This window comes from Anopheles nili, chromosome 3 (genome assembly GCF_943737925.1).
Source record: "Anopheles nili chromosome 3, idAnoNiliSN_F5_01, whole genome shotgun sequence".
In the NCBI taxonomy this organism is placed as follows: Eukaryota; Metazoa; Arthropoda; class Insecta; order Diptera; family Culicidae; genus Anopheles; species Anopheles nili.
In genome coordinates this window covers 67,986,095-67,998,414 of record NC_071292.1, presented here as the reverse complement: position 1 = coordinate 67,998,414, position 12,320 = coordinate 67,986,095, and the positions used below count along the sequence as shown (strand labels likewise).

The 12,320-nt window shown below is 48.7% G+C and overlaps 1 protein-coding gene across 1 annotated transcript; it reads right to left on the bottom strand.

Annotated features, from left to right (window-relative positions):
• Positions 1 to 696: 696 nt before the first annotated feature.
• Positions 697 to 2,399, bottom strand: LOC128724896 (apyrase-like). Its single transcript, XM_053818617.1, has 2 exons — positions 2,064 to 2,399; positions 697 to 1,983 (listed from the first exon to the last, which is right to left on the bottom strand). Exons 1-2 carry the CDS (start codon positions 2,397 to 2,399, stop codon positions 697 to 699), a joined length of 1,623 nt encoding a protein of 540 aa, XP_053674592.1.
• Between the last annotated feature and the right edge of the window lie 9,921 nt (positions 2,400 to 12,320).

Sequence of the window (12,320 nt, the reverse complement as noted above, 5' to 3'; positions counted from 1 at the left end):
GCAGGCCGGAGCCCTTTTATATACCTTTTCACCAGTGGATTTGTTATTGTCATCACATTTTCTCAACAAACAACTGATAAAACTACCTGATAAGCTCCGATCGGAACGCCACGTGAGATAAGCAGATTACGCGATCACCAAAAACAAGCGTGATACAGGTTCAATCTGGACGCATCTTGCACTCTGTATCGATTGAACCTGTGGCTAATCGCTCCATAAGCTGTTACATTATAAACGTGATCCACAGATGATTATGGCGTGACATACTGACGTATCCGATGACTGATGGAAGAAGAGTTTTATCTACTAGCTTCAAGGAAATGGATTATCTGGGACAACACAGATAAACGATTTCATAAGACAGTTCCTGGATTCCAGAGCTTATGACTGGATTTCGATTGAAGATATACATAATAAATGGAAGCCCGCCGCTGTGCTTATCTAATTTTGATGACCACATTCAAGTATCAGTCGGGCTCACGTGTATCCTGAGACGATGGCAAATTATGTTCATGCTCATTCAACACGGGGTACCTAGCTGATTGTTGTTTGTAAAATAATGGTTTTTGACATTTGTTTGTAGTGGTTTTTATTTTTGATTAAAGCTATCTTTCATCCTTAAACATTAGATATTTTTTTCGTCGAATGCATTATACGAGTTTTTTGGCAAACAGAGACATTACGTTGCTCCATGGATTAAAAGATGAACCGAATACGTCCACCGTCAACATTTCCGATAGGCGAAAGCCGTACGACATGTTCTTCAAAGGCGTCCAAATCAACCGGTCCCTCCTGGAGGTCCATTCCTTCGCGAGCAAACGTCGCCAATCCATCGCCACCTTCGGCTAGGAAACTCGTAACCGCGACGCGGTACTCTCGGAACGGATTGATCGGTTCGTACACCTCACCCGTGCATTGTTGGCAGAGCACTTCCAGCGACACCAGACGTCGGCCAGGTGGATTCGTTATGCGGTACGTGACTCTAAGACCAGAAACCTGTAGAAGATTGCGCGCCTCCACTGTTCCGTTGTTCACGAACGCACCACGGACACTATCTTCTAAGATGGTCATGAGATGATCTCCACGCAGCAGCAGTGAAAACAGAGAGTTCTCGAACGGCATCACCTCGAACAGTTGCTTGTAGGTTACAGGACCGGCCTGAAGATCCGCTCGAATACCTCCGCGGTTCTGTAGACCAATTCCGTTGTACACCGGGAAGAAGGCCCTCACCATGGAGTCGGCGATCAAGGAACCGAGAACGCATTCACCTGTCACACAATCTTGACGAGACAGGTTCACATCAGCAACAGTCACTGTACGATTTCCTAGAGCTTCAACCTCTGGTCGGAAGGGCAGAAGAGCAGTCATGACGGCAGGATCCTCGGGGAACGATGTGTCAAGGAACACTGGGTTGCCTTCATAATGATGCACTTGACCTTCTTCATCGAAGTACAAAGTCAGGTTGCCTACAAGACGACCGTAAGAGCCCGCTTGCACAACTAAAACACGTCGTCCATCCGGTTGGAACTCGATCGTTGGGTACTCGCCCTCAACCTCCAGCGGGAAGTTATCGGCCTCAGGACCACTGACCAGCACCGTGTTGGATTGAGCTCCAATGATCAAATCGATATGAGGTCCACCGTTACGGGCAAGGAAACGTTCACTGTTGTAGCCATTGTACGAGAGCACGATCACGATGTCCACGCCGTCTTCAGCAAGCCGAGCAGATTCCTCACGGATAGCATCAACGGGCTCGGTGAATGTGAGATTTCCTGGACGACCAATAGACGCCACATCGGTGCGGATCACTCCCAGAATTCCGATACGACGTCCACCCCTTTCGAGGACAAGCGAACGAGTGAAGTTAGTGAACGATGGTTCTGCGGAGTTGTCCACATTCGTCAGCACGATGGGGGTCTCCGAAGCGGCCATGAAAGGGTTCAGTCCCTCGAGACCATGGAAGAAATCAAAACGACCCAAAGTCTGTGGAATACGTCAACACCTCATGATCAATATCTTGTAAAAAAAGAATCGCAGCAAGCTATGATCTACTGACAACTCACCATTGCGTCGGCCGGGAGCACATTAAGCATTGCAGCGATGACTTCCCATCGGTGAACCGTGTACCAGAGCGTTCCCTTGAAGCTTCCACCGGAGTTCAAGTAAAGCGAGTTCTCCGCTTGAGCTTGCATCTGTCGAACGGCGCTCACTACACGTGGGTAGCCACCCTGACACGCATCTTGTCCAATGCATGTGAAACCCTCCAGATTCACTTGGTTGAAACGTGCGTACAGGTCGTTGATGTGGAAGATCGATAGCGGGAACAACGGCTCGTCCTGCTGGGCTCCGGAGAACCCAGCCAAAGCCACGGCCAACACAATCGCGGCGAAGCACTGCATGATGCTATGCGATCCTACCAACTCGAATTGAGATCTCACAAAGAGGTTGAGGTAGTGGCGCTTATATACACCCTACCTTAAGCGCTGAGTAATGCTATCCCAATGGCACAAGGATACCTGATAAAGCCCTTCCAGATAAAGCCGCTGCTTAGAGATCCACGTGAGATTAGCCCAATATCTGGACCTTCGGAAATGTGCGTGATACGCGCTTTAACCTTGGCTTATCTCCCGGAACACCCCAATGGAAACGTGCCCTGGCAATGATTGTGGCGTGCCTTTGATTAATCAGCCCTCACCCAAGGGCTTGAAGACGAACGCCATCAAAGAGCATTGGAATAAAAACACACGCACATGCATCCTACCATTCATTGCTGCTCGTTACGTTGAATGTTGATATCGCGACAGTTTTCGATAGCCGGATGGATTAATGGTTTGTCAGCGTGAAACGAGACATTGTACTTAAGAACCCCCGCAAACGACGTACCTGATGAATGAGAACAATAAAACGCTCACCTATGAAGGCATCGTAACGCACAATTTCGTATCGGCTCGTTGTTTGTCTGGCTGGACCTTATCTCTCTACCTGAGCGCTAATGGATGTCCTATTGGGCGGTGACGAATGGTCGTGTTCTTATAGATTAGTGACAGAAGCATAGAGCCCAACGATCGATAACACCCGTTGATAGAACATCAAATCAGACCTCTAAAGAAGATGCTGGGGTTGGGTAGTAGAAATCTCACTTATGCCCGTTTACACCGTCCTGAAGCGATCCATCAGATTGATCGATACCTAGACACCAAGGCAAACGAGCGTAATGGAAATTTGCACCACCCGATTAATGCACGTAGACGAAATCGATGTCACACTAGGAAGTACTCGGCATATGCATCAGTGGCTCGTTTACTTTGCCCTCTTTTTGCCTTCATGCCATTGCATTGGCACCTATTGAGCAATTAAACCCACCAAACGACTCCTTCTACTGCTCGGGGCGATAACGGTGGCAATTTACCCGCGTAAGCGATCTCCGGTCATCGAGGAAACACGTTACGATCAGGCACACGATTTGCAAAAGTTTAAAGTTGATGCCGTTCTGGTGCCTGGCCGCGCGATGGTGGCGCATGTTTGCGCAACGGAAAATGAAGACGATATCAAGCGAGTCTTGCGGATTGCGGACTGGCGTTTCTCGGTGTTGGCACCGACCTGAATGGCACCTGGTGGCTACCGTTTGTTAGAGCCGAGTGTCAAATCGGTCACCGAACCGAACGCAAGCGATCCATCTGAAACCCATGCTTAAACGACTTGTGCCGAGTATGAAGCCATCGATTTATGATATTAGCGTGTGTATTTCATTTTCTTTTCCGAGCGGTAAGCTATTCGATAAGCCAGGTGGGTTGACACAAGCGTAAATGTCACCATTCCTGGGTCTAGCAAGCTCATCGGTAGATTAAGGAGCTCGTTTGTATATGCGTGGTTGCCTTGTGCGAAGTGAAAATGTCGATTGAATAATCTTCACGATGTTTCAACCATACGTTGTGCAAATTTGAACGATGATTTTTTTAGCCAAGGTTAAACTGTTTCACTTGAGGCTTTATGTTAGAATCTTTATCATTCTTTATAGTATTCATGTGTCTCATAGTAAGCAAAAGCCTGCCGAGACCGATAGAGTATCATTTATTGTGTATGAGCAAAGACATACAAGAATCATAAATATGAGAGCTGATATTGGCTGGATTAATAGAGTATATAAACTTGCTTAATCAATGTTTTCGTCCATCTCGATTATTTTTTAGTAGATTAGGAAGAAATCTTCTCCCATATCGATCATTTATCGCATGTGGCGTAATAGGATATCCATAAAAAAAAAGTTAAATCACCCACCCAGCATAACGTACAACGAGTGCCATTTTTTTCACAACATCCTCAATGAAGCACCTCGGCTGACCTTGGACCAACGGACCTCACCGACTAATGAACCCTAATCCACTGGGGCTCGGTCTCCGGCAGCAACGCCCCGAAAAGGTCACCGAGATCGTAGCAGGCGGGATGACAAATTCCTCCCAGGTCTTCCTGGTGTCATATTTCCCACCCAACGCAGCTGAGACCGATAAATCACGCAAGGCCGATCGGATCCCATCCCCCAACCGATTGGCAAACCTGCGAGGGTGCTAGAGTGGAAACCGGCAATCACTTAGAGCCGGCTAATGTCGTTATGTCGGAATGCTGCGGCTCGCACGGTCTAGGAAAAATGGCGAGATGACGCGAAGCGGCAAAAAGCAATAACCAAACTTCTACCGAGCTTGCTTCTTGCAGAGCCGCTGTCGAGAAGGCACAGAGTTCCCATCGCAGTGGGCAACGCGAAGCGGTCACGTACTGACATTTACCGGCAGGTCTGAGAGCCGGCCATCGGTGGCATGAAGTGGCGCTCCATTTAGCCCCGAAGACCGTGCGGCTTGTCAACGATCTGTCTGCGAGGCTGAGCGTTAGAATTTTACAAGTAAATTAGTTCCAAGGCCACCTCAGGGCGCCTGCGGCTCCTCGGTGGTGATCTTTTCCGTCCGGGCATCCTCAATTATTGTTACCGACCCGGGTTCGGTACGGCGTGGTCGGTGTGGGTCTTTTTTTACCACTATGGCCTCCTTTTGGAGCCACCGATGTGCCGGCGTTAAATATCACCGAGGTTGCGGGTGAAGGTGGACTTCCTGCGGGCGCTTGCAATCCATCCGGTGCCGCACGGAAACGGGGCCACCCTGAGATGCTACCGTTTGGTAACGAAACCGAACCAAAGCGCACGACATGACGAGTTGAATGAAAGAGGAAAAAAAAACGATGGTTGAAAAACAAAACCACCCTTTGCGAGAAACACCCCGTGGTGCCGTTCGAAATTCGAGCTGCTCGCTTAGAACCACCGTTCGCGCGGCTCGGGTGACATTTTCGATGCAATCGAGGTCGGTAAGCAATCGCACAAGGCTCAGCTTCTGCTCCTGCGTCAAACCGTAACCACAGCCATGGTCCACCTCGAAGAAGGCTCTAAACCTCCCCCCCCAGAGGTTCGACTAATTTGCGATCGATGATCGCGGAACGCGCTGTTCCGGTTCATCCGGAGTGCTTCCGACAGGTGCGAGATGTCAAGGTTGAGATGGGGCGCTATTTTAGGACGGCTCGGGTGGTCTCTGGAACCATTTTTGGGACCGATTGGGTCAGCGTGATCGGTTTGAAGGAGGCAAAAACAACGAGGAAGTTCACCCCAAACACGATCGCACGATGTTCAGCTTCGTGGTCCATCCCGAGGTCTACGATATAGCTTGTGTGATCAGCTCCAACACACTCCTTCGAGATGTACGTCGTGTGCCGGATCGTGCAGGTCTCTCTGCTGTACGTCACAAGATCACCGCAGCGATCTTGACGATCTTCCAAGCCAGCCGTACTTCACGCGAGTGCCGTAACCGCGACCTTGCCATTTTCATCACCACCATCAAACCCGTATTCGGAATTGAAGAATGTGCCCGATCTGGGTTGGTGGATGAGACCGTTTGCTGCTTCCCTCGCCCGGCAGGAGCTCATGTAAAATTCATAAACCGGACACGCGGACCTGCTGATCGTACAATGTTGTCATAGGCGCATTCCCTCTGGCGAGAAGTGTCATTCCGGAGCGGAACACGCCACTGCATGTTTCGCATATGCGGCAAATGAAGATGCAACAGCGTTTTTCGCGATCGGCACAAACGGTGATTGGAAGGGCGCTTCGGTCTCATCTGCCGTGGTGACCGACGGATCTTTATCGTGCCTTAATGCAGGGATGAGGATTTTTTTACTTTACGAGTGCCATTTCTAGGTTACCATACATTTGCCTGATCTGCCTGGTATGATCGCGTGATCGGTCGTAGATGGGCAGCGCACGCGGCCACGCTTTATGAGCGGGAGGTACTGTAATGTGACATCAAGTTTGTTTTTTTTTTCACGATCTCTTCTCTCCGCCATTGCTTGAGCAACGAGCTTAAGCAATGAGCATAAATCTGCGATCAAGCCAGGTCGCATAAATTTGTCAGCAATCTTCGACCGATGATGTGAGCAGTGGTGAACAGCGCTTAATCATGAAACGAGATCATCCCATGGATTTCCTCAAAGAGGTGCGTTAGCTTCCGATGCCATTAACTTGCTTCCAATCGATCAACTAAACTCTTCTGCTTCGTATTAGTGACGGACCTGTCAACTGTGCGGCTCGATTATGTCTCTATCGTACCACCAACTCAAGGTGGATCGATCGCGATCCATCGCAAAACTTTAGGCCCCATGTTCGACACGACATTTGCTGCAGCTCGTTTTATCGCATTTGCTACCCTCTATCGCTGAAGATCGACGCCAGCGCGAAACGACTGTGCTAACGCAAGATGCACCACGGTGAATCATATCATATGCAAGCACACGAGCTCATCGGTGCCTTCGAAACGGCGGCTTTGCCGAGAGGTCGTGCCTTCAAAGACCCGATAGAGGTGCAAGACCCAGGAGGTAGAGACAAGACCGCATATGGCACATTTTGCCCGGCGGGTGCTAAATGTCAACATCATTAAATACCACGCGTCTCCATTCACCGGAACGACTCGACTGATGAAGGAATGCGATGGTTGTAATGGTTGATTTGATTGTTTCATTCAGCGTTTCTATTTGGGAAGGGTTTGTCACGGTTGTGGAGAGAGAGAGAACGGCGAGTGGAAAAGGCAAACGATCAAACGGAATCTTCTCTTATCCTGATAGAGAATCGAAACGTCCACTTCATATCTTTTGAGGGCTGGTAATTGAGTGCCGCATCCGTGCTACTGCAATTTATTCGCCTAAAGCCTTCATTCGGCAGGAAAACTGCGCAAGATAAGCTTTTTGATTACTCCCCGATGACACAATTAGCGTCAAAGTTTTAGTACAGTTTAGCACGCAATTTAGTACTAGCATCGAAACGATCGAAACAAGCTTCGGAATTCCCTTCTGGACCACGCTTGTGAGCCACACAATTGCCTAACCTCTCCGTGCAGCTTTTAAATGCTTGTTTATCGTCGCCCTTTTAGGATGGCTCGCGATTAGCGCGTCCACCATCGCTGGACATCGGTCGCGTTGCTGGGCTAATGGCGTTTGGCGGCAAGCAAAAGGTCAAGGCTGCGCGCATCCGGTAGACAGGCCCGACGCTACCGACCACTCCAGCCATAGGGAAGATGGTACGAGGGCTGAGTGAAGGGCTATTCCTCGCGACCACCAGCCTCCGTGTGGCGTAATTAGTAGGAGTATAGCCGTACGGGAGGAAGGTGCGCTCAAGTTCACAGCTTTCCGCGAGCCACTGCAGATGATCATTGGTGGTTGGCTTCGGTGGAATGTCCGTTCCGGGACGAGCTCACACTGGCTAGCACAGTGGGTGGAAAATGGCGAATCCATTACGGTGGGAGCACATCATTTGCTAAATCGAATTAGCGTGCACTGGTCTGTGGGAAGAGATGGAACATATCTCGCCATCATACGCATCGATCTGCGATCCTCAACGATCGTGACCATCCGGAACTCGAAGCGGTCGAGTAAATTACACCGTCGTCATGATCGTGGCTCATCTTTTGTGGATCGCCAGCAATCAATAAGTAACACGAGAAGGCCAATCCGTTGTTCGCGCCTGCGCTCGCGATCCATCGTACGGAGTACGTGCTGCAGACACATGTCATGTGCGGATTCATTCATCAAGTCAGCGAGCCTCTTCACTGAATCATAGCTGCAATTTATTGCAACTCGATCCCAGCATTCTTCATGGGATGTAGAAGTAGGAACAATTTTCATATTGCTTTTCAATGTCGAATTAAATACATTAAATACAGTATGTGAAAGTAAATTCATTTCGTTAAAAATGAAAAGTACAACTGATTACATAACCAATCGTTTAGTATTCCATGTCAAACCAAATAGACTAATACTACAACAAGACGTGGATGTTCTCACAGTGACGATCAAATTGTAATCCAAATACCTCGATCAATAAGGATGGGTTAGATTGCACAGCCGCAAACCGCCAAACCCTCGGGAGCTTTTTTTCATTCCCACCGTTTCACACATGCACCTATCAATCATCCTCTCCGTAAAGAACCGCAACGGCACACATTCCGCCAGTCTGGAATGCATTCGTATTTACCATTCGGCACGCAATAGAGGCCTCACCCCGAAACTGCGTTACATCACAGCCCACCAGAACGGGCGCTCCAATCCTTTATTCGGGTGCCGATAGGTTCGCGATAAATCCACTCAATAAGCCCAATGATGAATTATGATTGATCTTCTTGCGTGGTTTCACTCCAGCCACCCGTTTGAAGTTCGCTTCTTTTTTGCTTTCTTGTCCCACTATGCGTCTCGTCAAAGGAATGCGACTCGCCAAGGTATGCAATTGGTTGTAGTATGCAGAAACGAAAGTAACGTTTCTTCTCGCGATCCAACGAAACGGCCACGGTGGACGATAAAAAGGTTGTTATAAAAGCTCAACCGAGGGGTGCAAATGGAAGGATGAAGACAAACGATCGAGAGAATGCAAATGGACGTGCGTGAAGATGCGTTAGACGTGTTCATGGTGGGCGAGACTGCACGGACCGTGTGGGAAGGCTGGTAAGCGCCATTCGACACGTCGTTTAATACCTTCGGCACTCTCTCAATCGATTGCGAAAACGTGGACGTGATGGGAACGATGGTCGAATTGGAATCGAATGATGAATAATAGCATCATTTCAGCTTAAACACTATTTATTACTTTGTAGCGACTGATTATTGGCATTCAAAACGGTATCGGTAACATAGCAGCTTCAACAGATTTGACAATCCATCAAAATAGCGGTATATGCAGAAGTATAACACTGTTTGGAAAGCTTTCAATGAAAGCGATATGTAGTCAATGATATGATAGTCATCACTTTGAGTGGGAGAATTTTATAATTTGTTCTGGAATCATGATCATCATAGTTACGTTAATTGAATCTTAATCATAATTACCCATAAATATTGTTCCAAGTCCTCTTCAATTTCCGAATAATCAAAATTTATTGTCTTTGAGTATCTCAGAACCAACACCGGATTGAAACGCCGTCGAAATCTTCCACACGGCTCACAGGCTTCATCGAATATGCGATCTTCTACGATCACCTTGCAACCGAATCGACCGTTGCAGCGTCTCTCGAAGGCCAACATCGTCTCCTGACATCGTCGTTGTTGTCGCCATCGAGCTGCCAAGGTGTGCCCGGGGACGACTTCACTGCAAAAATTCCCATCTTTACGACCCCCTGCTGGCGGGAACTCACAAAACCACCGGGAAAACGCAAGTGCGATCGAAATGAGAAAAAAGGAGAGCTTTGAAACAATACCCAAACGCACGGTTCACCGGTTCACCATAGTTCCTATGGTTTGTGCTCGATCACAGGCACTCGATCGAGGCGGTCGGCCTTAAGGATCCGGCTGAGGGATGCGCCCGATCGTTCGATCGCCCGAGGGCCTACTCCGGTTCGCTATCGAGCCGGCTTGACTCATCTCGCGAAGGCTCACCTTGGATTAATTGTAGGGTCACCCAACGAAACCCGAACGGGCATGGCCGGGGCAGGTTTTCGATTCCTTCCGAACCCCCACTCAGTGCTCTTTCCCGAGTGTGATCGATGAATCGCGCCATCACGGTGACAGCCGACCATAATCCGGTCTGGGCACGCAACCGAGCAACGTGTGTGTGTGTTTTTTTCCCCGACCGTGGATTATTTTTATAAACAGCGCATCGTTTGGGATCCGGCAGTGTGTCAAATTTTTGTGTAATTTAGTCACCGTGTGGCTCCGTGGTGGGCTGCGCAAGGGCGCCATCGGAAACCGCACTCGCAGCGGGTTTGCTTGGGCGACCTTCGCGCGAACCTGCGACCACCCGTTTATTTCTGTATCGATTCATAATGTTTCCGCTCGTCCGATAATTTATGTCGGATGTTTTGTGTCTTCTCCGGTCTCCAGCCACGCCATGCTTCTGGTGGGACATAATTGCACGGTATGTGACCCGAAGCGGGAAGTACACGGACTGGACCCCAAGTGGGATAATTACGTTTATGGACCGGTACCACTGCGGGTGGCCAGTTTGGATCGGCTTGATGATCGATCGCGCCATTCGATCCGATCGTTCATTAACGTGCTGGCTAATGCGAAACGACCCCGATAAGGATGACGCCGTGTACATCTTATTTAATTGGCATGGGAAACATGCTGTTGGCAGACAAAAATCTCCTAAAACGTTGTACCAAACAGCCAGACGATCGTAATGTCACATTTAATATAACGCTATACTACTTTTACGCTACAAAGAAACGACGTAGCACTACCAGGAAGTGGAAAATATGGACGAAATAGCTTTTTAATAAATAAATAAATAAATATATATATAATAAATAAATAAAGCAATCAATTCTTGAATCTATTTTAATTTTGTTTAATTATGATACATTTTCCGTGACAGTTCATCAATTATCTTTCGTTAGTTTCGACATTTTTAATTAAGGAGGATATACACACAAACTCAAGGACGAGCTTCAAAGAATTGAAATATCAAGCTGTGATTTGGCCCCCGGGCATATACCAAGAACCATGCGGTGTAGGCATTAATGAACACATATTGGCTGTTTTAGACTGTCATGGGAGCCTTAAAGCCATGGAAACTCCAAAAAGCCAGGGACTCATTTAATTAATTGCGTATGTCACCGAATCCATTCTGCGTCGCGTGATCGAGCAATCGTTCGTGTGCATTAATTCCGAAGCCACCAACCATCAATCATTCCTTCACACGCAAGCAGCTCACAGTCAATAAATAGGCACCCCTGCATAAGTGCACTTAATTAGATGATCGATTAGACGCCTCCCGGGGGCCTCCTCATTGTTGAGCGATCGGAGTGTGCGCTCCCGGCGACGCTGCCGTACCGATTCAAGTAATTCGAAGTGGCATAGCGAGCGCCACCGCCAAGAGACATTTAGCTGCGCTTAAGCAAACACCAACGTACCTGGGCCATCGTCATCCCACTAGAAGAAGGCACGCGTGTAACGCGAACATTACCGGTGTCACTTTGAATGGGCTGCAAGGGATAAAGATCCCCAAAAGGCATACCACCCAAGCGTCTTCGCGAAAAGGGGAGGATTTTATTAATGGTTCGCAAGCCGTTTGAACTTTGAAGTGCACCCGGCCTAGAAGCTCCAAGTCCCACGTGTGGATACGGAAAGGTGTCGCATGCCGTGCTGAGGTGCTTTGCCATAGCGCGATCTGTTGATCCTCACATCGAATGCCAGACGTCGATCGATGTTCTTCGCCGATGGTGAAAGGCGCAGACGGTCGAGAAACCCCCGAACAACCTAGCATAGTTGGTAAGGTCGTCTGGCGAACCGGCGAGTCTTTGAGTCGCGGTTCCGTGGTTGCACTTCCCGAGCCTGTACGGTGCGCGGTTAAGGGTGAAGGTTTTTCCACCCACCCGTGGGCTGCTGCACAAAACACCTCTGCTATCGATGCCGGGCATTTTAGAGTGGCATCGTTTATTAACCCATTTATTGAACCTCAGCTAGGCACACGGTTTCTCCTGGTAAGTTCCCGGATAAGGTGGCAACCGAACGAGGAAAACTGAATTCATGGGGGTTTTCATGATTTCCCTACTTCGCTTCAATGTTTTGCAGCTACCATTGGTTCGTTTTTGCACGGCTGGATTCGTTCATAATGTTGCGCCCTGTATCGGTGGGTGTTTTTTCTTTAATAGCTCGCTAGCAGAAAATCTATGCCCGTGAACTAACCGGCACTGTTGGTCAGCAATTGCTGGTGGCGTGGTGTTTGGGACCGCAAGGGCGGGTTCTCCCTTTTGCGCAAAGCGGCTTCGGGCGAAAAAAAAAAAACGAGGCGTGATGATGGGACC

Bases quoted from the DNA above. Each gene is read 5' to 3' on its own strand.
- LOC128724896 (XM_053818617.1), bottom strand. From the start codon at position 2,399: ATGCAGTGCTTCGCCGCGATTGTGTTGGCCGTGGCTTTGGCTGGGTTC. The intron at 1,984-2,063 runs GTGAGTTGTCAG...CGTATTCCACAG, and splicing joins TGCTCCCGGCCGACGCAATG to ACTTTGGGTCGTTTTGATTT.